The 27,472-nt window shown below is 35.1% G+C and overlaps 1 protein-coding gene across 1 annotated transcript in view; it reads right to left on the bottom strand.

Moving 5' to 3' along the window:
• Positions 1–1,364: 1,364 nt before the first annotated feature.
• The window catches only part of SPOCK3 (SPARC (osteonectin), cwcv and kazal like domains proteoglycan 3), a 232,363-nt gene continuing 206,255 nt past the window's right edge, over positions 1,365–27,472 (bottom strand). Inside the window, exons 7-11 of the mRNA XM_075149396.1 lie at positions 24,435–24,554; positions 13,023–13,244; positions 6,099–6,161; positions 4,703–4,840; positions 1,365–3,685 (exon numbers count right to left, since the gene is read on the bottom strand). Coding sequence (XP_075005497.1) covers positions 3,513–3,685; positions 4,703–4,840; positions 6,099–6,161; positions 13,023–13,244; positions 24,435–24,554 — 716 coding nt within the window. The 3' untranslated portion in view covers positions 1,365–3,512. The remainder of the gene's footprint in view (positions 3,686–4,702; positions 4,841–6,098; positions 6,162–13,022; positions 13,245–24,434; positions 24,555–27,472) is intronic.

Below are 27,472 nucleotides of genomic sequence, written 5' to 3'. Positions count from 1 at the left end.
CTGTTTCTTCAAACAGAAACTTGGTGACAAACTACTTAGTGTCCACTGAACTAGCTGAAATAAAATTGTGGATGATTTGCTACTAATATATTTAGATTAGAGGAAAAACAGTAAACAGGATTACTGTATTTCAAATAAATTTGTGCTGCCGCAGCTTTATTTAAATTCAATTTTTAACAGCTTTTAGTAATTAGAAATATATATACCATTCTAATGAAGAAAACCCTGTAAATACAGATCATTTTAAATTTCCTATGAAGCACAAAATTAATCCACTTTCTGAGAAACTTTTATTATTCCAACTGGGCACTGGATTCTTTAATAAAAATATAAGAAATCCAGTTCTTGTCCATGTGCACAAAACAAGTAAAAATTTTCCTACTATCATTATGGTCCACCTTCCTCAGTCTTGTACAATAATCCAATTTTTGTACAAGCAAACTAATGATGCTAATTCATTTGCTTTTAAACTAAGCAGATCTATGTGGCTTGACCTGAAATATTCCCTTTGAAGACTATATAATAATTGATTTCATTGAACTCTGTATCCCTTCCTTTTCAATGAATCTGAGAATTACAATTCCACACACTCTCAGAAGAGCACAAGGATTAATCACAGTATCTCTGCATATTTGTAAGTACATATATATGTGCACAATTATAAGATCAAGAAAAAACAACAACAGACAGCGACATTGTAAAACTAATGAAGTTTTAAAATCAAGGGCTCCCTACTGCTTTGTGCCTGACTGTACTCACGAGGACATACCTCTGTGCAAATTTTTGGATATGATGGAAAGAAGGAAAAAGCTTCTGAATGGTTTAGTTATTTAGTGATTTTATATTATCAGCCTTTGCCTTTATTTGTTCTACCTGCTCCTGATTTCACGCATTTCTTTAATGCTGCAGTGAAGTAGTTTCCAGTTAATTTGGTGAAATCATGAAAGCAAATCAACACCATAATGTTGATCCATAGACAAATTTACCTATTTTTTTTAAAAAGGAAGGATCTTTTCAGAGGAAGTTTCACACTATCAATCTCTTCTGTGGCTTCTCCTCATGAAGGAGAAACAATTCAAGTGTTTGTTGTTGCTCTTTTAGTTTTGGACCACAAAAATTCTCCAAAATGACCCTGAATCTCCATTGTCACTGTTCCTTATTTAGCTATCTTGACTTCTGACCTTATGATAGGTAGCTTTGATACTCAGGGACTAAAATCCATTCATATTCACTCCTCTTCCAGTTCACTGGGGAATTTTCAGGGAAGAAAGAATATAAAATTCTTTCATGCTCTTCTGCATGACAGTTCATTTTAGAACGGTCTTCATACTGTAATCCCATTAGGCTAAACACATTATGAATTCTCTTTCCATTCTTTAATTCTCCTAATATCACAAGTTTTAATGAAATCCATTTTTAGTTTGTCATCTAATGACCATTTGTCACATCAGAAAAAAAAACCCGCAACAGTACTTGCTACATCAGCCAATAATGACAACATTTTTTCTTTAGCTTCTTTATTTAAAATCAATTTAAATATCAGTTAATTTCAGCCATAAGAAACTGTTCTCTGATAAAATCCCACTATATTGGAATGGTAAACTTTTAACTACTTTTATTTAAGAAAATAATACAACTATGCCCCACAAATTATGACAGAGTTTGAAAAGAAATAGCTCTCTCTTTCTTTACTATGTAATGAAGACAATGTCATAAAAGTACATAACAAAGCTATAGAAAATTCAGGAAAAAAATACAGAAAAATAAAAGCTCCCTATGGGTTTTGCCTTAGTCAAAAATTCTTTACTGGAAATAAAACATTAATAAATGACTTTATACAAATAAATACATATTTTAATAGGTTAAATGTATCTGAAACATGAATTCTTCCTGATTCAAAATTTCAAACTATGCAAAAAGTGAAAATGATGGGCTATACTGGCCAAAGATTGGTTACAAGAGTCTTTATTTTGCAAACTATACAGAAACAGTAAAAAAGAAAATGCATTATACTTTTCAATATTACATAGGATAAACATTAAATTTAGCATTTAATGTGTAGAAATTAATTCAGATAAGAAACTGATTTTCCTTTTAATTAACGATGGGAAACCAGTGATCCAATTTTCAAATTATACAACCTGTAGTAGTACATTATACAGGTCACATCAATTTTATTGTGGGCAGAAAGCAATAGATATGATATGAACAAAGATGGTGGAGTCCCAAAATGTCTACACAATTAATTAACATGCTAACATAAATACAGTGATTAAAGTAATTTTTTCTACAGTCAAATCTTAAGTGCTACTCTACACAATAATTATAATCTAGTCCACATGGTAATTACATAACAATAGGAAAAAAATTAAAATAACCCATGTTCTTCATTCCAGCAGCAGTACCTATACTGGTATTAATTTGGTAATTGGGTGTGCTTAGCTATTGCCTAACATCCTATACTGGTATGCATGCTAAAACCTCTCTATTTCTATTTCGCAAGGCACCTTTACAATACGTTCTCTAAGTTTCTGCACTAGTAACAGAAAACAACATGAATCAAGATAAAGATGCAAAACTATTTCCTGAATTAAGAAAATAAAAAGTATCATTATACATTTATTAAAAACTACCTTGGGGTAAGTGCCAATACTCTGAAATACAGTCATGTATAAAGCTAATATAATTTTAAGCAAATTATTTTCCCCATGTAAACTATTTTACACTAATCTGAGAGAAATCAGAGAGAAATAGAGAGAAACAACAAAGGGTGAAGCAATGTTTAAGTAAATAATGATAAAGCCTATATGACCTTGACATGAAAGAAAAAAAATTAAGGAAGGACAAGAAAATTTTAGAATTACAGAATTGGTGCTTGTCCATGCTACTGCTTTTGAAAAATCCTTTCAATAACCTAGCCATTTCCTAATAAAAAACATAACTACAAATGCAAACACAAAGGAGGACTTTGCTTTATTTTTCCCTCCTGATAATTGTTCTCCATACCTTTGGTTAATTAAAGGCTGGTGAGATGCTACTCGTGCACCAATGTTTTTCTACTGTTATACATTTTTTTATTTATTAAATGGACAATTTGCAAAGCCGCAGGGCCTAAAACACTGACAGAACTGAAGTTAAGTTACAGTATGTGTTCTGAAGAGGACATGCACAGTTCCAAGTAATATCTTTTCCCCGGAGTTTTAAAGAGACTGCTTGTCTTTATAGTGTGTTTTGCACACCTATATTTTCAGTAGCACACAACATCTCTTTCTTCAGGCTAGACTTCCAATGTGTTTTCTTCAGCGCAAAGGCATTTAAAAACTCAAAAACACGTAATATAATTATTCTTATTTAAACAAAAAAAGTCTATGACTCCAGCTGCAATGTTTGAAATAATCATACAAAATATACATGTTTGTTAGAATCCTTTTGATCTTGGAGAGCAAAGGGATTTTATGAAATGTCATCTTGTGAATTTTAGAAAGGTACAATTCAAGGACCCCCTAATATCATCAAATATATCCATCATGATCATCGTCATCGTCAACATCATCATCTCCTTCATCTTCATCATCATCTTCAATTTCGTCTTCATCATTCATTATTTCATCTTCGTCATCTTCATCATCTGTCCATTCATGGAAATCGCCAGAGGCAAAATCACCCGAAGTCTCTAAATCGATAGCTAAAAAGGTAGGATAGTTATAGAAAAGACACACAAGATACACTACATATTCATAGTATAATATACATAAGCTTACAAAAGGCACACCAGAATATTTCGTTTCAGGACTATTACTTATTTTAAACTACACAGTGTGACATAGAAAGAAAACATAAATAATACGAAAATTCTTTTGTCTTACAAGAAAACCACTTCAATAGGAATGAATTTCTCAATGTTAACAAAAGGAGACGAATGTTAGGGATTTGTAGAACTATAATGAGTGCCAGGAACAACTGAAAGAGATTTAAGTCCAACTTACAGATGACAATAAGGACTACCGATAATATACACTGTCTATTGTTCAGTACCTTAAACTATCTAGAACTGTCTATTTATCTAGAAAGGATCCTGGATTAGATAGACAATAGGCCTGAGGTTGTATGTCAAATACCGTGATAAATTTTCCCTTTGTTTCAGGATATGTTCTTTTGTTGCAAAAGAAGCGGAAAGGAGTAATGTAAGACTTTTTTTTTTAAAAAAGGTAAATATTTTATTGCCTTATTTTATATCTGGGACTTCAAATAAAGGTTACATGGGAATTCTTGGAAGAAGTTGCACAGTGCTGCAGGGAAGGGAAAAATAAGGAAAGATTTCGTGTACTAGGAACTTTTCGCAATTCCCTCAAATATAAACTGAAAAAAATGTCAAATTGAATTCACTAGCATGCTGATTACCCAAAGGGATTTCATCAAGCATTTTGGGGCTTGTCTAATGCTGCTCTATATAATTAATTTTCCCTAGGTTTATATACACTATGCCAAGCACATATATGAGGTCTATTAATAGCTGACAGAGTGATGGGAGTTGCAAAAAATAATGAAGTAATAACAATAACGAATTATAATTTGTTATTTTTTGTTTCAAAATCCATGTAGTTGGGTCCCACATCTGTTCTTACTGAAGAAATTTAATCTGGTTGGTAATCAGAGGGAATAACACCTCTAAACCAAACGCCACAAAGGGTTCTTAACTTACCACATTCTGCCGCACCGTTTGTTCTGGATCCTGTTACCTCATTACCGTATCTGTCAACACACCAGCACTGCCCTATGCTTCCATGGCACTGACTTGGTTTGTAATACCCATCTTCATCACACAAGGGGATGTACTGCCCTGTGATACATAAATATTGAATAAGAATATTAAAAACTGCCTGTTGGCCAACGTAACAATTATAGCAGAAAGTAACTACCTGTTGCTGTTTCCTAATTTCAGACTCTACACTGACTGGTTTACTATTACTAAATTCAGTTATGCAGAAAGTGACTGAATGTATCAAATGTGGGAGGGAAAATAACATGTATCAGTCTTGAACTGATTTTAAGAAATAAAGTGACCAATCTTCCTTTAGATTTTTCATTGATCCTGTGATACATATTCCTTACTCCCTGAACGTCTCAGTCCAGATCTTCACTGTACTCTGGGGAAAAGGCTCAAATGTAGCACCCAGCCCTGAATGGGATGTTCTATAATCTGTGGAGAACAAACAAGTTTGAATAACAAGGGCCAGGCTTCCCGGACTAACAAACTATCAGCTACAAGGCTTAGGAGCTGTTTTTATTTAATATATATTTTACAGTCCATTTAGTTACCTACTAATATTTAATTACCCCACCACAGAAGACAAATGCAGTGTAACACACCAATTTTATCAACTGAAGATGTAAAAAAAGAATGTTAAATTTGCATTTATATGCAAAATACCTAGGCAAATTAGGCTCTAAGCCAAAAGGGTTCCCCACCAAGAGTACAAGACACACAATCAGGGACTTATTTTGTGAGGCAGTGACTTGCCTAAGGCTGAATAATCCGCTGTTTTTCACTTGGAACGAACGGAGACTTTTTGAAAGAAACATAAAATGTAGACAAACCACAATGAACAAAACTTTCATATGAAAGCATTCTGAAGTGTATAGTGGTTGTTAGAAACCATCCTTAGCAAAAATACAGTTTTGACTACTTTGGACGAAGCCTTTTATTGCAGCTTTTATACAGTGGCTAACAGTAAAATGAAGATTTTACATTTGAGTAATATTGATACAGTATAAACTGATTCACAACAAAGATTTCAATTACCTAATGAATATTACAGGTAAAGGATCAGCAGAGATACTAATTTAGGAGTGCCTTAGACTATCACCTCTACCACTGTAAAAACGTACCTTCTATTAGGGTAATAAAACAGATGTAATATCTATTGGTAGGTAAGGTAATAAAACTAAGTTTAATAGCTTTCAAAAATTTCATAAATTTTTTTGCTGGAATTTACTGTGGTCTATCTTTGTTGGATTAATATTGATTTTATGTTGCTGTTTCACTAGGGTTATTTATGTAAGCAATAAAACCTTCAAAAGAATGATCTACGGCTCACCTAGGAGCTTCTTTCCTCCTTGCTGCTTCTGAACGTTGCTGAGTTCTGTCTGGCAAGGTGGGTCTAAAATGACATAAAAAATGTTAAACAGATTACACTGTATCTAGGAAAGAAAGCATAGGACTAAGTTTTCACAGTTTGCTACGTTCTAAAGTCTATCTACTGATCTTAAGAAACACACGCATCCTGCATTAGTAGTCGTATTCTGAGCTCTGAAATAAAAGAATTACTGCACCTTGCTGCAGCTCCAGAATTACGAATTAGAGCACCACCATGGATTTGTGCAGAAGGCCACTCCCAGCTAACCCAGCTGCAAGTGAGCATCTAGTCATCAGTCTGGAGGATTGAGGAATGCTAGACCAAAATAGTAACTCTATCACACCCTATTTTAACAGTCTACAGAAATCAGAGTGTGATTGTGAAGCTTGCCTCACGTATTGGTTAGAAACAGGATGACCCTCTTAACTCTTTCCCTTTTTTCCTTGTTAGAAGTCACATTCAAGTTTTGTATTTCACGTACTACGCTAAGAAAATAAGAATTTTCTCCATTGAAGTCTGCAAGAGTGTGATTCTATTGCAACAATTTAAGACTTGATCCCATGGGTACAAACCCCCATGTTCAGCAAACTAAGTTAAAAACAGTGGCCAAACGTTAGATCGCTCTAAAAGGCAGAATAGGTATTAAAATTCAGTTTTCCATTCTTCAGAGTTATAGCTTACTCCAGTTCTGAATCATTTAATTTTCTACCGTCTATAAAAGCAAGTCAGAGTATGCCCCATGAATGGGAAGGAAATAAGATATTAATGTGTATATGTTACTGTTGAATAAGTGAAAGAATCAAAGACAGCAAAGTACTAACTGAACACTGATATTGCGTAGTATGTTAGACCATTAGCACAAAGGCATTTCTCATTCTGAATCAGCAGCAGTATTGTTGAGTTTACTCACATGTGTCTTTAGCTTATACCGTTCCCAGACAATATTCTGATAACATCTCACTAAAATCTCACATTCTATGTATATTAAATGCATTTTCCATTTTAGCTGACTCTGATTATTTAGAATACATCTTTGCCATGCAATTAACTCAAGGGTCCGTTCTGAAAGATAGTGAAACTACTTTTTTTCCATGCAAACAGAAAAAAAATCTTCTGAGCTAGTTTAAAGATGAGTGAGACTGGCCTAGCTTATTGATGAAGCACACACTTAGACCAGAACCCAGTCACTGTGCAGGGCAATGGGTAGGCAAAAATCACTTGAGTGGTGATAGTCCAGAGCAGCCTTTCCTGAATTCCTCCTAAAGGAAGACACGAATGCTCACCCTTTAGCCAGCTGAGAGCAGCACAAGATGCACAAAGGAGTGCAGGAACGGCAAGAATACATTATAATACATGGAGGTGCCTTTCTTGTGGAAATGCTCAAACTGTTGTGACAAATGCCTAGATGAAGTGGGGATCAAAAATGTATTTCTGGTGAACACAGAGCCTCTTGGCTGGCATAGCCTAGATATACCATAGGCCTTTGGTATTATTCATGAACTCTTATCTAACAGAGTAAATAGAAACTGGAAGACAGTAATAACTCCTTACTGACAGCAGGCTGTTAATTTCTCTTGGCTTTACATTTTAAATGCTATTTACATATCCCATACATTTAAAGAAGCTTATAAACATTCAGAATGGCCTCGGCCCTGGTGGGCCAGGTTTTCACACTAAATCTATCATGATTCTTTTTAGAGTGAAGGCCTTAGAAGTAGGTTTTACTTTTAAAATACTGATCACAGGAGTCTCAGTGGCAGAAAAATTTTCAAGAGATGTCTTTCCAAACAACCAAGCAATTTTCTATGTGTGCTCTTGAAAACCACTGGGACTTGACATCATTGGGTGGGTATTGGGGTTTAAATACTTAATCTTTCAGTATTTGCTGAGGCTATATAAAGTTTTACATCTCTTGGGGTAAGAAGTGCTTTGATGATGATCATGCTCACTATTATGCCAGAGATGTTCATTACCTTTCAAAACTAAGGTTTCTGTCTGATATTTGAAGAATTAAGCTCTTAAGTGTAAAACATTCTGAGGATCAATTATTTCTTAAACCAAAGGTATTTCCAATTAATCGGTAATCTAAAAAATGATAGTCATTTATGCACACAAGTACCACAGGCTAGAAGGATCTAGGATTGTGGTGGATTTGGCAGTCTTAGGTTAACGGTTGGACTCGATGATCTTAAAGGTCCTTTCCAACCTAAATGATTCTATTCTCTTCTATTCTATTCTATTCTGATCTATTCTATCTTTCAAAGAAGACGGGGAATATACTGAAGGAGAAGAACTAGTCAAATAGGGAAAATACATGTATTTTGTTCTATGGAAAAAAATCCTAAATTAGAAGCACAGAGTTGCACACATGAGCACTAACATGTGGAAATGTAAAAATGATGGACTATGCCTAAAGAAAAAAAAAAATCTTCATTTACAGCTATAAATCTTTGGTGGTATAATTACAAAAAGGAATACCACTAACCAAAAGGTAACAAGGCAATATGAGAAAGTTACTTACCCAAAACTCTCTTCTTCTCAGAAGCTATGTCTTCAAGATTCACCCTTAAGCTTTGCTTCTCAGGATAAAAGCAGCAAAAACTCTTAACAATACTAAATCACTCTGGTGCTTAAAACTGTCAAAGAGAATGGCAGGCTAGAAGTTCAACCAATTCCTTTTGGTCCACAGCATATCCTTTTTCCTCTGTCCCCAAACATAATACTTCCCTCTTTATTTTCCAGTTAGTTCCTGAGTTTGGAAAAGCTTTCTTTTAGATTTCTGAACTTATTTCAACATAAAAAGCAGTATCACTGGACAACTTTTCAAGTCTTGAGGTAAGGAGAAAAAATTCCTTTACAAAATCACTGTGGCAGCTTCCTTTGAAATAGAAATGAATCTGACATCAGTCTTTCTGATATCTGGATACAAATGAGAGACCTAATCATCTTCATCCTTAATCTACTTCCACAGATGTAGCAGGAATTGTCTTTCTGACAATATCACTGCATTGTTATGAGTGATTCATGAACCACTTAACAGCAGCCATCCACAGTTCTTCAGTGCTCGAAGTACTGCTGTACACGAGTATCCCATGTTATTAATACTGACCCTTGAGACGTCAATATTCAGTTGTGTCAAGAGGTGCTGCAAGGCTAGTACGATTAAGCTTTGATTTACCAAAAAGAGGAATATTAACAGAGCAATAGGAGTAAAACTGGTAGATCTGACAAAGAATGTCTAGGATTTTTAACAGACATGTCTCAAGGAGCTACTACCCACACAGTGAGTCTCCAGCTTTCACAGATTCTCCATGTTATTCAATTACAAAACAGTGATTTTCCATCTATCAAGTAGATAATATTTGGCAGAGCCCCTAGCTTCTGGCATATGGTCCACTGCAGATTAGGCTGCCATGTTGTGCCTTGCCTGTGCTTGGGGTCAAGTATTATAATGGTTCTTGGACAACCGAGGCTTGAACTTTAGGGATTTGAAGCATCAATACCGCACTTCAAGAAATCTTTCTTGGGACCTCAATTAAGTGTTAAGGCACGTTACACCTTTCTTTAGAACCATCTATAAACATATTTGAAGTCCTGCACTCTGAAAAGACTGATGTAACAAATACGGATCATGATAATTATCATTCTTCTGTAAGATGGACTAGTATTAAAGTCATAAAGATGTCTTCCAGCCTTGACAGACAGAAAAGCCTGTAAGAAAAGGGCATCTAGAGAAGTGCTGGACTAGTAGATCCATGCAGAGGCCAGCAGTAAAGAAATACTTAGGTGCTATGTATTAATATTCCCAGCAAAATTGGGTACTATCCTACTCTGAAGCAGTGATGCAACAAAAACAAGGCTGTAATAATGATGAAGTACTGGCAGAAGGAAATTCAACCTATAAAAAGGCCAACACTGCAAGTGCCTCAGCATTGAGACAAGCACTAAAGTGTTAAGCTAGCGTCAAAAACTAAGAAAATAAGTTCTGAAGATGGGCACTGAAGCACTTGCATGAATTGTAGTTGAAACTAGAGGGCAACAGCGACCAAAGCGTACAGTAAGACTTGCAAAGAGCACTGGCAAAGTGCAGATCTTGAAAGATTGCCGAAATTATAGTGTCTTGGATGTATCTCAGAAATACTAAACTACACTTAAAGCAGAATAAGGCCAAGAAAAAATGCAATAAGCACCACTGAGCCATACGTAAGTGTTTAAGCATTAGTCAAGGTGGGACAGCTACTACAGGAAGATCTTCTGAGCAAGAAAGATCTGACTTAAGTATTCATAAGTTGCTTATATTGACTAGAAGTCGTGAGTAATGTGCAGTAATGGGTCTAGTGTACTGTGATGCATCATGACAGACCTCAAGCAGAAAGAAAGAATGAATGAGAGTTGCAAGTACTTGTCTGATCCTGACAGTCTTGAACTGTGAAGCTAAGATCAAAGAGCAAAAGGGCTTCTCAGATAATGACTCAAGCAAATACTATGTATTTTTAAAGAGCACAATGGAATTTCTATGCCAGTATGATACATATTGTTGACTAAATTTTGTATTCACTTTGAACATCGTTAATCAACAGCAGTGCTGTAAAACTGTAGGATCTGCTCGGAAAGCACCTACTAAGCTCAATGAATACAGAGAGCTATTTAAACGGCTTGAAGCATTCTGTTAATATCAACTTATTTTAGTAAACATCAGAAAGAAGCCACTGAATTTCTCTACCTAGCCATCTCTTTGCTATTAACAGCAAAGGTCTAGTTAAAGGTCTTATTTAAATTGTTCAATCAAGCAAAACATAACCAAACATGAACATATTACAAGGTTTAGCATAACACTGCAACTTATGAATAGAGAATTCAGTAGGTCACTAATACACTAGGGAGATAGGACTCAGATAGTTGTGCAAGAGCTAATAATAATATGTGACAAAAGAAGACTATAAGCTTTTTTTTTCTCCTTACACCTTCAAAAAAGAAGGACAATACAGTTTTTGTTGACAGTGTTAATTTGGAGGGATGGAACGCATGTTTAATGTGCAAGGATTGCCAAAACTGAGACTTCACGTCATTTACAATGTTGAGGATACATCTTTTTTACTATATGCTCAAACACACTGTGGTATCAAAAGCTATCTGATCTGTTTTAAATCAGCACCTTATCACAACACCATAGTCAAGACAGTGAGGAAACTGGTAAAAAGGGAAGAAAAGCTTGATAATATTGGATTCTGTGATGGGGAGAAACAGTGTCACTGAAAGCTGTATCCCAGATTTTTAGCCTTCGCTAAAATATACCATTAATATAATTCAGTAGCATTTAGATCAGTCTTTATGATACCATCCTATCATCCGTTCTAGCAGTACACTGAACAAATATTTTAGACAAACAGTATTTATAGGCTATAGAATGCAAAACTACTTGAAACTAACCTGTGGAAGTGCTTTCTTAATGCCCTGGTTATGCTGTACACGCATTATATGAAATTGGTAGAAGAGCCAATTGGTAGAAGAACCTTGGACCATGCTAGGCCACATGTTATGTGCTGTACTTTCTCTGACAATTGAAAAGAATTATGCTGCCCTCCAAAGAATAAGGGTGTTTATATATTAGGCTGAAATGATTGTAGTGGTGTTTTTTTTATTTTAAAGACAACCGAACAAAACATGTTACGCTCTTTACTTCAAGAACTACTTTACTTCTGGGATGGGTTATTTTTCATTTACTAATTTTGTTAGCAGTACATACATGCTTATAAAAATAAAAGCCAAAATATTGTTCTACTATGAAACAAACAAGGAAGAAAGATTAAATGTTAACTTTTTAACTACAAAGATACCAAAGAAAAGAAGTCTGCTATTTAGAATGTATCTACAGAAGTACAGCTTTATTTTTGTTCAAATTTACAGCTGGGAGATGTGGCGTGATAAAAATCTTTATTTCCACAGAAATCAGAGTCAAACCATAGATGCTGAATGCTAATGGGAATTTATCATGAGAATTTTAAGGGCACAAGTGAGATTTAAAAACTGCTATTAAAATTTTCAAAAAGGCTGAACTGACTTTGCAAACTTTCCACCAAATCAGTCTTATCTCCTCTACTGGAGGAGTAGAAATTTGGACCCTGGTTGCTATTTATCCCTTCGAAAATCTCCCTCATGTTAGTAAGAAAAATGAAGGGGCAATTCTGTCCAATTTCAGCCAATGTTTAAAGAGTAAATTCTTTGATTCATTACAACTAGTTTGATTATATAATTTATGTGATGTCTCACCTAGATCAAAAATTGTTATATGATTCTCAGGAAAATAATGCTGATAGGTTGTGTTTATTTGTTTAACCAAATCACATCAGAACATTAACAAGAAATTCACCTAGACAGTAAAAATCAATTGGGTTTAGGTCCAAATGACTAGAAATAACTTTATTCATAATGTTCATTCAGTTATTTTAATAGGCTCACAAAATAGAACATTAAGATGCCCTGCTTTAAGAATAAAAAAAGTTTATTTTATAATGTAGGCAAAGTAGATTGGGAAAGAAATAATTTAAGTAATTTTGTTCTTTATTTTGGTCCCTTTCCTCTGCATACTTACTGGAAGTTGGCATGAGAAACAATATTGCTGTAAAAGCATTAGCCGCTGTTTTGCACTTTATTTAGAATCATTGAATTTCTAGCAAGCCTTTCCATTTAGCTTGGGTTCTTTGTTTGGTGGGGCTTTTTTACTTCATTTTAGGTATTCACAATAGGTCAAAAACCTTAACACAAATTCATGGTACAGCATTTAAGAGCTTGTAGTTCACTGTAATCTTCTTAAGATGTTAAAAAAAGATAAAGCACTACAAAAAAGTCGGTCATATACATACGCAGGTTGTTCTCATCTTTTACCTTGCTGTCTTTGGAAGCAGTAGCACCACTCATTGTTAGATATCAAACTGTCCTTGTACGTGTCACAAGAATTGAAGAACGCCCTGGTGCATGGCTCATTCTTGTCAAGGTAAATGCTTCCAAGTTCTGACTGGTCCAACAATAGGTCATAGTTCGTATCAAGCCTGTTGAACATCCAGCCAAGGGAGTCTTTGCAAATTGGCAAAATGCTGGTATCAAATCCTAAGAGGCAAAAAAAAACAAAAAAAAAAAACATATAGCAGGAAAGATACAGCAGCTGCTGAGCTCAGCCACCACAGAAGAATGATGCATCATGAAAATTGCTCCAGTGGTACACAGATACAGCACATAAACAAGTGCATGCTGTTGAAATACTACGTATAAATTATATGTCAGCTTCATTTTAAAAAATCATTAAATTAACCTGCTAAAAAAATTAATCCCACCATCAATCTCAAAGCATTTAGAAATATGAGTTTTCTTGTCAAACATTATACCTATAGAACACACATTATGTATGGCAATAAATGATCTACAGTGATTTCCTGGAAAATAATTCTGTTGAGGAATTTTAGTGATATTATAAATCAGGAGAGTGAAGCTTAAGTGGTTTGCAATGTTTACAGAACTAAGAAGAGAATAAATTCCAGGTAACTTGTTGGAGTCCATTTTTTTCTTCCTATAACATATATTCAATTCTATGAAAAAAGAACACGATATTCAGCCTCAGCAATGCCTTGAAAGTTATGATATTTTATCTTTACCTGATGTACTTTACATCTTGGAGGAGGCCATGGAAAAGATGATTGCTAAGAGCATCCAGCTGCCAGTATCAGACCTACTAATACAGCTTGCATCTTCCTAAATTGCTGCTTGGAAAAAGAGCCATCAGGAACAGGCTGAGTTAATTATTCCTGTAGCCAGAGCTCAGACCTCACATTCGTTTTCCTGCATCAACGGTAAAGTACATGCAGACTTACATGGATGGGAAATTCAGAAACCGCCAGGCCTCTTGCCTACAAAGAAGATGTGAGCTGCATTTGATACGCACACACATTTTTTCCTGTTCATGTACTATGGGTCGTACCACAGGCTTATGGTGCCTGTGGCCAGGCAGTTGAGTATACATCCTAATACAGAACGAGATTTAGTGCTAGTAAACTAAATTTAGTGCTTCTAAAAACTTTTAAGCTAAAACTGAGCACTGAAAAAATGAGATTGGTGAATATGGCTATAGAAAAGTTGACATGAGAGCACACAGGAATTCCCAGTTTCTACTGCTGTTAAAATCAAGCCTGCCTGCCTTAGTTGTTGTTCTGAAAACAAAAAAGAAATCTGAAAAGTGTTTCTATACTGCTAAAACAAGTCAACTTGGATAACTTGGTAATCAGATTTAGAAATCAGTAGATGTTCCTTTAGAGAGAGAGAGAGAGAGAGAGAGATGGAAATGTCCATGCTATGGTAAAACAACCATTTCAGAAAGGAAAAGAAGAAAGCTGATAGCACCAAAAACTCCTTGTGGAAGTCAGACAACCACACAAACTCTCCTTTCCCAGAAATCCTAAATTAATTACGACTTTTGATCAGGGCAGTCTCACTTCTTCTTGCTCCCTGTTGATCTGTCGCATTCGTTATTATTTCTGCTTGACAGAAAGAAAAGAAAAAAGCAAAAAAGTAAAGGAAGCCATTTGATATTTATGATATTTTTGATGTGTTTAACACAATTTAAAAACATAGCCAAGCATTCAACCAACAGACTCTCTCTTCCTTCTTCTCCAGCCCCTGATAAAACATCAAGACAAAACAAATTTTTTTTTTGTGGATTAGGAAGAGCGAGAGAGACAGGACCCGACTGAATGAATAAGGATATATAGTAGATGTGTTATTCAACTTTATCTGTAAAAGATATCAAAATTATTTAACAGCTGTTTCCAATTTGAAAAGTTCTGGAAAGTTCCTCCACCTTAAAACATTTTGTCTAAGGATGAATGTTCAGTATAACATTATTTACCTCTAAGTCTCCGTCTCTGAAGGTCTCTTAACATTTCCCAGATATTTCTTTTTTGTCTAGTAGTCCTGCTTTTAGCTAGAGATCCTCCTCAAGACCTTGGATTCAGAAAGGGGTCGATGTGAAACATACTGTTTCCTATCCTGCCTTTTGTGCACCTCCATGAAGGGAGGAATTATTCTTGTGCTCACAAAATTTTTCTGAATTTGGTATTCTGGCCAGCTCACCAAACTGTAAGACAAGTTGCAGAAAAAGAGCAACCATGAGGAGACAGATTTTAATGAATAAGATGCCAGCTAGAAGGGAATATAAGATAAAAGCTGCTTTAAACGTATATTCAGGGATGGATCTTGTGGGCCAAAGTAGATAATTGTAGATAATACATCTGCATGTGGAATTTTAAGCACAAGTTTAGTGAAAGAGGCATCACTTTCAAGCTTGGGACAAAGTATTTTTAAATTAGCATTTGTGGTCCATGCTGGAAAAGTTCACATTATTAAGTACTTTGTATTTTAGGATATTAGAAGCTAGTGTTATGTATTTAATAAACGGGGGGAGAAGGGGAAAAAACCCAAACACCTGCTTATTTTATTTATTTCTCTCAGTCAGTTTGAAATTTTACTCTGAAAAGAAATAAATTTATCTGAAGAATAGTGAAAGAGCACCGAACATTTCAAAGGTTTTATGTATCATTAAATTAAGGTTGGAACGATATTATATATCTGCAGAAGATTTTATCCCTATTTTTTTTTGATTCCCTTAACTAGCATTAGCCTGTGAATTGAGTTCATCCTCTATTCCCATTCCTCTATTTTTTCTCACTTCTTTCTATATAGCTTTTAGATTTTTTAAAAAGTGTGTCTAACACTGATGTCCCACTGCATTTTTGTCTATTACGTTTGTCATAGTTAAGGACAGAGCTTGAAATAATTAACACATTTGCATTGGAGTCAGCAGTATCATTAAAAGAACATGATTTTATTACAAATCACAGGAAAGCACCAGAAAAAAGTCATTATGTTCTAATATTTTCTATAAATCCAGTTAAAGTTCAACATAACTATAATTTAATATTTAAATATAGAGCTTGAGGTCTGATATTTATGATATACACTTCCTAGTAAACAGGAACATATTATAACTGGCACATGAGAATTAATAAACCTACTTCAAACAATAACATTTCATATCAGAAACTTCTTTTGTTATTTCCCAGCCTGAAAAATATAGTTTACATATATTAAAGCTGTCATAACCTATCTATTAAATAGCATCATATACTGGAGAAAAAGCACTGTGGGTCATGGGGTCTAGCTTTCTACCAAATAACTGTTTGATGTAGCAATTTCAAAAACTAATCATGCTTTACCTTGAAAGTAGTTTATGTTTCTTTTTTCAGAATTGCTTTTGAAGTAGTTTGTGTTTTTATTTACAGCCCGGGTATATTTGTTGTTGATTTTACTATTTATTTAGTTCTTTCTCTTCTCTGGTATTTACAATTTTAATGTTTTATATAGAGAAAATCACATCTCTTCGTAGTTTTCATTTGGCTTCTTTCACCAAGCCAAAATCTTTGACAACCATCAGTCACTGCAGTATAGTGTAGAAATGTCTGAAATCTAGGTCAATATTTTAGGTGAAATAAATAAAAATGGCTAAAGTATTTCAGAGATAAGCCAGGCACATGTTGACAGAGACAGAAGCAGCTTTGTTTGATCTAAAATGGAGCAGTCCACTTCCTCCAGAACTGCTACACCACATGAAGATCATCACCTCAGTTCCACGTTCACATTATAAACCTTTAAGAGATTACTGTGGTAAAGTAAAATTCTTGGTTCAATTTTTAAGAACCTTAAAGGAACTGTCCAAACTTAAAATTATCCGAAGTGCTTTCTCTCTGCAATGACTTTCTTCCTCTACCATAATATTAATAAAATAATACAGGTGTCACTCTTGAAGGTGATATACTTAAGAAAGAGAGTCAGGAAGGCACATAAGTACATACCTAGAGTTTAACATCTGCTAACATGATTTGAGACATGAGGGGGTCAGGTGATACAGAACTAAGAATCACAAAATCACTAGGTGACCTAGAACTAGGAAATTAATTGCCCAAATCACAGACTACATATATTATCACTTTGAGCACCAACTCAATGCTGTTCTTACACATTTTTCGGTTGTGAAACAAAACAAAAAGCAGACACTAAAGGGGGAAAATCAGTATAGTTGAAGGATAGTAATTCATTCTTGATGATTAAGTACCAGGACATTATACTGAGGAGAGCAAAAATTGCTGCTGAGATGTCTAAATTATGAAAGAGGATTTTCTCTTTCTCTCATTTTAACCACTTATTTGAAATCTATTTCCATATACCATAATGAAATGAGCTTTTATGCAGCTATTTCTGAACATTGTCTAGAAAAATGTGAAGTACTAGCTTAAGCTCTTTTCCTCAGCCAAAACAATCCCAAGAGAAATATTATTGAGAAATATACCCTTCCTCCATGGCTTACACATTAGCGTTCAAAACATTTCCTCAATAGGAACCAACAGAAATGCTCCTGTGTTTGTGATTATTTCTCAGGGGAGAATTTCAACTCTTAGTAAATATAATCTGCTTTTCAAGGTAAAACTATTGTTTGCCTGCTTATTAAGCTCATAAGTAATAAATCCTTGTGTACACTGAGGAAGATAGCTTTTGACATTATGTAGAAATCAAAACAGCATACATACATATGGCTCACATATTGCATTATATAAAAATTGTTTATCTAATATGCTAAGAGAAGTAAGCTGCGTGATTCTTTCCAATACCAGCACGCTGTCCAGGACAATAAAAGACACTGGCAAATCATATGGGTGAATAAAACCACATGCACTCTGCTAGAGTCCTGATTGACATCTAGACCATGGCTTTTACTTGTTCAACATGCAAGCTGCATAACAAGAAGGTTTTCACTTGTGATGGATTTGTCTAATATTTTGGCTATCAGAAAATCTTCAGTTAACAGCATCTCACAGCTGAGGCCTACCATGCACAAGCTGGGAACAAGTTTTCCTTCCTAATGTAGTTTTATCAGGACAGACCTAAGCAGGAAGGACTAAACTAAAGAGAGGATGAAGCAGACGTCAATGCTTTCTGTTGTATTTGCTGTTCACAAAAGTGCTGATCTAGGTGAGGCTCATCCAGCTCCGTACTAGCCCAAAAAGGAGATAGCATTAGGCATAACATTCTCTGTCACCTGTCTAAAGTTGTAATATATTCCTGCTCACTATGATTACACAGATAGGAGCGGAGCCTGGGTTAGGGCAAGACATGGGGAAGGTACCAAAGGTCTTACAATAAACCTTGGATAACTGACTCTCATTTTACAACAAAAGGTACAAGGAAAAGAAGTAAACACAGCTGCAACGTTCCTTAAAAACCTGTGAAAGTTTGCATCCTGAAATCTCTCCTTTTCCAGAAAGTGGTTTAGAGACTTTTAGACGGAGGTGGCAGGGGAGGGGGAAATCAAGATGAATCCTATTGCTGGAGGCTACCAGTTTGCTAATAGATCGACAGTTCAGATGAAATATATTCTGTCAGACACCAGACTGACCATTTTATTAATAGGAGTGACTGTTAAGGAAAAGTAGAAGATACCTGAGGAGGGAGAAATAAAACAAAATGCTACAATAAACATCTATATATGTTTCATTGTGTATAAGGATAATTCTGTACAAAGGATTGAGTCAAAACAAACTTCAGTCAGTAACACTGATTTAGTTCCTTCAAAGTCTTAATTTTAAGTAAAGATGGACTAATTTAAAATTCCTGCTCAGAATTACTTCTGGATTTCTAGACTCTTGCTTTAAGGATGCCTGGGCTTACGCTAACCTGACACATGCAAAAAGTCATTAGAAGAACCTTTTCTTTCTAACAAACTAGAACTATGGTTCAGGTTGCCAGCCTGTACAACTTTGCAGTACAGCTTACGGGACATTTTCCGAGATAATCTCAGGAAGTAGCCAAATTCTTACGCAGTCAGCATTTTCAAGATATCAAAAATTATGTTTAAAACTGCAATTCTTTTTATCTCTTATAACTATACAATGACTGTATGGGAGAGTACTGACAGGGGTAAGCAAAAACTTATTGTTATGCTTACGAATTCTGTCTGTACATCAGGGTTTCCAAATATGCTTCAGCAATGAAGATCAGGGAAATTTAATTATCTCTGCATAATGTCAGCTGTGTCTCTTCATCGATAAGGAATGTATCATAGTCAGTATGAAGTAAAAACCTCCAAGCAAAGATCTGAAATTGTTAATTTTATTTACACTTTTCTATACAAAATTGTTTTTTTCCTGCTGCAAGTTTGTAAGGGTATTTGCCAATTTTAGTGTAATAATATCTCACCACGCCAGTTCTAAACAAGCCAATTATAAGTAATTTTCTTTCACACTTCTTGTATTTTTCTGTTATTTTCAAAATCATTAGTGTATTAGACTCCAAATAACCATATTATTCCCAAGCCGTATGACGATTCTCTATTACCTCTGGCCTCTGGTCTTTCATATTCTAATATGACAAGGCGTACAAGTATTCTTCAAAATAGACTGCCTGTTAGCAGAAATATTTGTGGGACTTTGGTATTTTTTATGCTTTGCATTTGATGCATTAATTCCCTAGAGTTTTATCACAGAAATAGAACAAATATTTTAAAAGACTTTAAACAGGTACGTAAAAATCTCACTTAATTTTTCAACTCTTTATTTCCCCATCCACAAGGGACAAATAATGGGGGTATTATTGTTGTATGGGCATAAAGTATCCTTTTCCCCTTTGTGTCATCTGTTTAGACCATAAATGGCCTGAGGACAAGATTTAAGTGTTTATATAGCATTTATAGTAACGATACTTCTAGATATATGCAATCTGAATACATCTGGACACAAAAGGGATTTTGGAAATAAAACCCTATTCATTATTTGAAATATTCTAGTCTGCATTACTAATAAGATTCAGCTTTGGAAAAAAAATAAGTGTCAGTTAAACAAAATTATGTAACTCTTGTAAAAACACAACAATGTAGGCACCTTACATTTTTAACTTTTTATCAGCATATTGATGGCTCTAGCAGAACAACTTAAACACTACGGTTTGGTTTGTTTAGAAATAATATTAATGATTGTATGGATCAATGTGGACTATTTAATAGCTGGAACAACTCTGAGAAGCACCAGCGAGGCATTATAAATTTGCACCACATCTACCTTGGTCAGAAGGACTGTGCCTAAGCCTTTTAATAGATCCTGTCCCAAGTGCCACCAGAAAGACTGAAATATGAAAAATCCTAAATGCAAACAGACAACCAGAAAGGATGTCACAAATTGCTTTTTTAAATGCAGAATGGTTTTTCAGTGAGGAAGGAACTCTATGACAAGAATAAAGGACAGCCTGGGGGAAAGGGTGCCAAAACAGATTTTTAACTCCCCAAGGGTGATGAACAACTCCAGGGATCTGCTAGAATAATTAGGACTCTGAAAGAGGAAGTTGCATTCAGGTAGCTTTTTGTCGTAGCTGTTGTTCTGTACAGATCACTAAGTCTCATGTGCCAAGTATAATGTCATTATACATGATAAAGAAGTTCTTTGTAAGATTTATTTCTAGGTGTAGCTCTCAGACATCCCGAAAATAGGGGCTGGACTCCCTGGTATACATAAAAATTAATGCGCCTGATGTCTTGGACCTATTATGACTTTGGAGACCGACTTTGAGGGATTGATTATGACTTTGAGGGATTTCATTGGGGATACTACTCGAGAGCTTAACTCTTGAAGAATAGTTTTAAGAAGTTCTTAATGGTATTAGAAAAGACATTACCACGTTGAATGGTTATAATTATTTTTGTTTCTCTGTGTGTTTACAGGGACATAATGACCTAATATTTTCTTCTAAACCACAGACATGTTAATTTCTCATAAGATGCAGTATTTTTTGCTGCCTCAAATGAGAAATTTTGAAGTTCAGAAACATACATACCAGGAAAACCATATAGTTGCATCAATGAAACCAGTTTTTAAAACACTACTGCATTCCGAAATCCACAAATGAAAGAAAACTACTACTGATTGTATATTAATTCGATCACTTTGTGTCTATAGATGGACTGCCTTTTTGCAGTAGCCTGTCAAATTAATTCGATCAAGTAAATATTGGCTGTTTATAAAATTGAGTAAATATTGTGCAAATAGGATCTTTTATGTTTGAAAGGAAATTTTTTTCACAATTAGATATATACAGTTTGAGTAACTGACCACAGTACTAAAACACTAGACTCTAAACAGTTATTGCTCAAATGTTGCTGTGAAACACTGTGGTTTTTGTTGAAAAAATCTTTTTTAAAGAGAAAAAGAAAAGAAGAAAAGATAGGACAAACTGAATATCTCATATATAACCATTTTCTACAATTTGACTTGCTTTGTTTTAGTAAAAAGAATATGAACATGCCAAAGCCTGTCATCAAACTTCCATGTTTACATCCTAGCATTCCTATAACAAATAGCAAACTTTTGAATGTTCTTGTAACAACATTACCTCTATTTTAGGGTGATGAGGTATAAGTCTTTGAAACAGAAAATCTAATTTAAAACCAACGTTCTAGCCGTTTAGGATTAATTTCTGGTACCATGTTACAAGTGTAAGTCAAACATTTCTGATGGCACCATGTTCACAAGGAATTTAAAGTCAGTAGTACAATGAAAACAGATTTTTCCACACAGATTATATTTCCTTACCCAGTGATGAAAAAGACCCGTGAAAAGATTATTCTTAGCCATCCAAATCAACTCTCGATTCTGCCTCTCAAAAAACTGGTAGGGTAGGATCCAGTCTAACTTGTGCCTACAATTTCAGATGCCTCCTGAAGTATGTGTGAATTTTTTATACCGTCAAAGGAGAGAACTTTGAAGGCTTCCAAAAGGAAATTTTGAAAACTGGACCAGAAACCTGTTTTTTTCCCCTCAAGTGGAAACAATTGTATTTGTAGAGAAGATCCTCATCTGAAGGCTTTTAAAGGCAAATACATCTCTCTACCTGCCTTAGAAAGATTCCTTTACTAGCTCAGGTTAGGTGGGAAAGATCCCACAGACCCTAAAACTTTGGAGGAAGCTAATCAGAATGGGACCATAACATTTTCTGCAGAAGAGCTCCTCATGCTCACAGATCTCACAGACCAAAGTGCTTCATGCAATTGAACATTCTGTTCTAAAAATACCCACATATCTGCTTTGGTCTACATAATCTAAGCAGATGGTTATTATCTTCTGCATTGTACATGAAGTGCCAAAACATGAACATTCAGGATGTACTAGATGTAAAATCAACATTACACAGACACAACTGAAGTGTTGCTAATGTTATAATAAGTGACCATCGAAGTTTGAAAACAAACCAACCAGTTTGGCTCACATAACATATTTCTAGGTCCAAAAATTGGCAAGGTCCAAAAATCCTCAAGACTCTTGCATTTTTAGTCACACATATTAAAATCTTAGATCTTAAGTCTAAATACAGTCTTTGATTGCTATTATAAAGTAAAAATTTGCAAACAAAAATGATAAAATAAATGTGAGTATAATATATCGACATACACATCATGATACAAATACCTGTCTCAAGTATAGATACTAGGTCTTATCAATGCCACCTGTGTGCTTAAGGAAAAAAGGCCAAGGAAAATGTATAAGGGAAAAACCTCACACTCTTAAGAACTTCGTGCTTGCACTACATTTCAATGTATTCAAAATATTAATTATGAACTTTACACTCCTGTATTACATAGAACGCAATTACTTGAAACACTGACTTTTTATTTATGTATGCCGTAGTACTTAATAGCTGTACAGTTGCTTCTTTTATCATTGCCCAAATTTCTTTTTGAACTTTTACTGTATTATCAGGCTTCTAAACAGCTGTGCTGCATTTTTGACCTTACCTATTCAGTGTGTTACCCTCAACAAAGTGAGTATTCAGCAAGAAACAGGACTGTATGCAATGTTTCAGCTGACCTTTAACTGAGCGATGTGCTAACACTAGCTATATTATTAGATACATTTTATTTATTACTATACAGTAAATGCTTACTTAAGAGCTGCAAACTTTGTATTTCTGTTCTTTTCATTACTGGATGAGAAACAGATCACATCAGTTATGGGCACCAACCAGAATGTAAATTGGAAATATATGTTTTTAAATGTGTTTTTTTCAGTATCAATAAAAAGTGACATTACTGCATTACCACCTTACCTCAGAAACATTTTTTCTCAATGTTAAGAGAAGTATTCCCAGATATAATACTGGGAATTATTATTCCCAGAATCATCTGGGATTCATTGTGTTTTACAGAATTATTCGTATTTCCTTAGCATGAAAAATCACATAAAGAAACGACATTTCCAATTAAATGAAATAAATGGATTTCTTGAAAAAAGAGAAAGTAATGCTACACACGGCAATCAAACAAAAGCTAAAAAAAAAAAAAAAAATCCCCAATACTTAAAAAGTTAATAATGAAGGAGCAAAGGTAAGCAGTGGTGGCCAAGTCCTGTGAAACATACTCTGGAGGAATTCATAGATTGCTCTTCATCTTAATGAAAGGTAGAATTTTACGGCTTATGAAATCTAATTTGACTCTCCTTCACAGTAGGACATCACTCTTGAAACTATAATTGCATACTTCAATTACTATTTTAAATAAGACCTTTGATAATTACATTTTAAAACTTTACTACTTTCCACAACAAAAAACCTATTTAAATATTTGAGGGGGTTAAAAACAAATTATGCTCCCTACTGTTTCCACTTCATTAGTACTCCTGAGTCTTTTCCAGTTTGAAGTCTATCCCTGAAAATTCCTTTTTACTTACAAGCTTCTTTTCCATGTGTTTTTCTGTACCAGTACCTACAGTGGCATCAACTAGCAACAATGGGTCACACATAATTACAGCTTCTGTACATTATTTCTTAGGGCTAGCCATTCAGCAACTCACTTTTCTGTATGGAAAAGTTGCTCAAAATCCCAACTTGTTTCTTCTGTTTTGTCTCCTTACACAGCAGCTAATTATCAAGCTCTTTCAAATAGACAATTTGATAGCATTCACAAATAAAAGCATTGTTAATGGTAGCTGCCATACATTCTTACAAGCAAGAGTCCTGCCAAATAACGTTGAAAGTTCAAAGTGAACGTCTTACATCAGTATTAGGTCATAAATAAGAATTTAACTTTAGAAAAGTTATGGTTTCATACACATGCCTATTTAAAGCACATGAGAATAAGGCAAGCCTTAGCAATGGAAATACAAAAGTACAGAAAAGTACCAAAGAGGACATCAAATAAGACAAGTAGAAATCTCTTACTGGTTCTTTCAGGCCTTTGAACAATCCTAGTCTTCTTATTCTGAATTCCACTTTCATGAAGTGCCTTAAACCAGTCTCTCAATCTGTTTGCAACCCCCCTGAATTCCAGGTCACTGCACACTGAAAAACAAAATGCAGAGCTGTTTAGTGTTTTTCTCCTGGGTGCTAAATAGAACTTTTCAAACTATGCTAAAAAAAGGAAAACAAATAAAATAATATAAACATATACGTTCCACAGCTTTCTTTAATTCATAAAGTTCAGTTTCATTACTTAGGTATGCCTTCAAAACCCAGTGAAGGTCCTCAGAAAGAAATGCCCGATGTATAAAGCAATTATGAAATTATATATATCTAGAAATTAAAAACATCCTTTGCAAACTATTGCAAACTACTATAAACAGTTCTAGCACAGATATTTTCCCATCTTACTGTAGATGAGGCTGCATGGCAGAGACACCCATGACAGTCTTTTGGAGTTTCATTTCTATGTTCATTAAGGCAATAGTAACGAAAGCCCTACCAGAACAGGTCGGGGATGTGATTTAGGCAGATAATGCAGGAACACCCAACTTGCTTTCCTATGCTGAAGTGTGAAAAGAGGAAATAGGGTTGACAGAGAAAGTGCTTCAAGAGTGTCCTGAAAGCTTATTTGATTGAATGTAGTTTTACAAGCCAACGTTTGTGAGCACCTAACTGCAAACAGGCAACCGTACAGCTGCTTGGTGATGGAAAGGATGGCTTCTTTGACCAGAAACAGCAAAGGTAGAAAAAGCACGCAGGACCAAAGAGGGCATCTGTAGCACCAAGAGCAGCAGATCAGCAGCAGTCTGGCTGAAGTGTTGTACAGTACCGGTCGTTAGTACCGGAGCCAGCAGCAGAAGCAGGTAATAGAGATGTACAGTGACGAGGCCTATTCACCTTCACTATTAAGCTGCTGGAGAAGACAAAGAAAAGGTGTGCTTGGAGCAAGCAGATAGCCCTTCTAGAACTCTGTTTTCCCATTTCACATGCTTGAGAGAAGCTGGGAAAAGACAAGAGAAATAATAGGATCTGGAAGATGACAAAAGCAGGAAAGGCACTGGATGTATGCTTCCCTAGGTAACAAAATACCTTCCACTGCCCCTGTCAACAGTTATCACTTCCAAATCAGGATCATTTTGCAGGTCTACCAGTAACTGACTAAGCTATCATCTGAAGAGCTCATATTTAAGTTAGCAGAGCTTCACAGTGATGCTCTTGAAAATACATCTCCAGTTCAGCTTCCTTTTCCTTTATGATGTGGCAATCCATAATATTTGGTGACACAGCCTTCAGCACACTTTAGTAAATTGAACAACACTGTAAAACACCTATCTGTACTTTAGAGTAAGATTGAAACATGTCATTATGTCAACAACTATCAATGCCTGTACAACAGCAGGCGTCTAAGCATTTGTTTATTCATTCTTTGCTGAAGTCTCTCTTGAGACTTTGATTCTCTCCATGAAAGACTTAGGTGCAATCTATACACATTTGCATAAATTATGAACTGACATTTTTATAAAACTTGTATTGTGCTTTTCTCTTGTGTAATGGAACAAATTTGTTTCTGATAATTCGATAGGGAACTGGGGAAAAAAAATTTTTTAATGATATATGGGCACATATGTTCAAAAATGTCATATCGCAACAACTAGATGAAAATGGTCTCCTGAGCCAAGACCGCATATCATAATTCAAATTTGTGGGATTTCTACGTTTGCTACAACGATGCCTTTCTTTACCAATCCTTGCACCAGCTGACAGGTCAGCATAAAGAATCAGATATTAACTTGGGACACCCTGCTTCTCTTTGATTTCCCCTCCCATTATAGGTGAAATAGAGTAATATTGTTCCCTTCTCTAATTACCCTCCCTTGGTTTAAGAGAAAGACTTTTAGAATTGAATCAAAGGGTATGGAGCACAGCACAATCATTAGGGGTACCTGACCTGCTGTCTAACTGCTTTGCTTTACCTACCCTGCACAATACTGTGTAATACCACCACAGGTCCCAGAAATAACATAGCTACATTAATGTGGTGCACTGACCTGGCTATTTTCACCTACTTCTAACTTGTCTATACGCAGTGCTACTCTGATTAACCTCTGATGCTGAGGTGACCTACTCAGAGCCAGCATATAAGCTCATTTACAGACACACACATATATCCACATATATGTGTGTGTGTATATATTTATAAAAAAGGGAAAGCATGAGGAAGTGCCAGCTACAAGTAAAAGCTTAGCTTGAAGAACATTAACAGAAAGATGCACACGGCAGCTGCAGGATGGAGAGAATGTATGAATTCCTCCTTTCTGTAGAAGCAGCCAAAGAGATACACTGAAGCTAATCATCTCCTAAGCTCATTAAGGTGTAAAAAACAAAGCACTAAGAAAAGGAGATAGTACCTCTTTGGCTATTAGGTATAAGAATAAAACAGAGCTTGCTGTTTCACTATCTGGTCCTAGCCACTGTCATGCACAATATGACATAAAATGACATTTTCTGTGCTCCTGTAATTTGCATTCCTTTCAAAATTGAAGGTACATATGGCATATTTTGGGCATCAGACACATGCCATATCAGATCTCAGATTAGGGGCATTCTTCCAACTTCAACTTCTTATAATCCTTTTCCCAAACTTTGCTTAACAATTTAAATTATGGTTTTTATCTCAAAACAAAGAATAAGAAAATTGTAATAATTTTTGGTTCATTTTAATGATTTTGATAACTTTATCATGGAAATAGATCACCTTCAAAAATAAAGGTAATGCAGAACAAACTGATTAAAATTGTCATTTGCCTATTTTACACGCCATAGCTACTCAAGTGCTGGAGTCAGCTCTCAAACATGGCAGGTAATTACATTTACTGTATTATTAATTTAAATGCACAGTGAATTTTTGGCTCATGACATTTCTAATATGTCAAGTAAAAGTAGATGTCTTCTATATGTGAAATACACACGAGAGATGCAGCAGAACTACACTAATCCACACACTTAATAATTTACAC

Source organism: Calonectris borealis, chromosome 4, assembly GCF_964195595.1.
Source record: "Calonectris borealis chromosome 4, bCalBor7.hap1.2, whole genome shotgun sequence".
Classification (NCBI taxonomy): domain Eukaryota; kingdom Metazoa; phylum Chordata; class Aves; order Procellariiformes; family Procellariidae; genus Calonectris; species Calonectris borealis.
The sequence above is the reverse complement of the archived record's forward strand: the minus strand, read 5'-3'. Positions and strand labels throughout refer to the sequence as shown.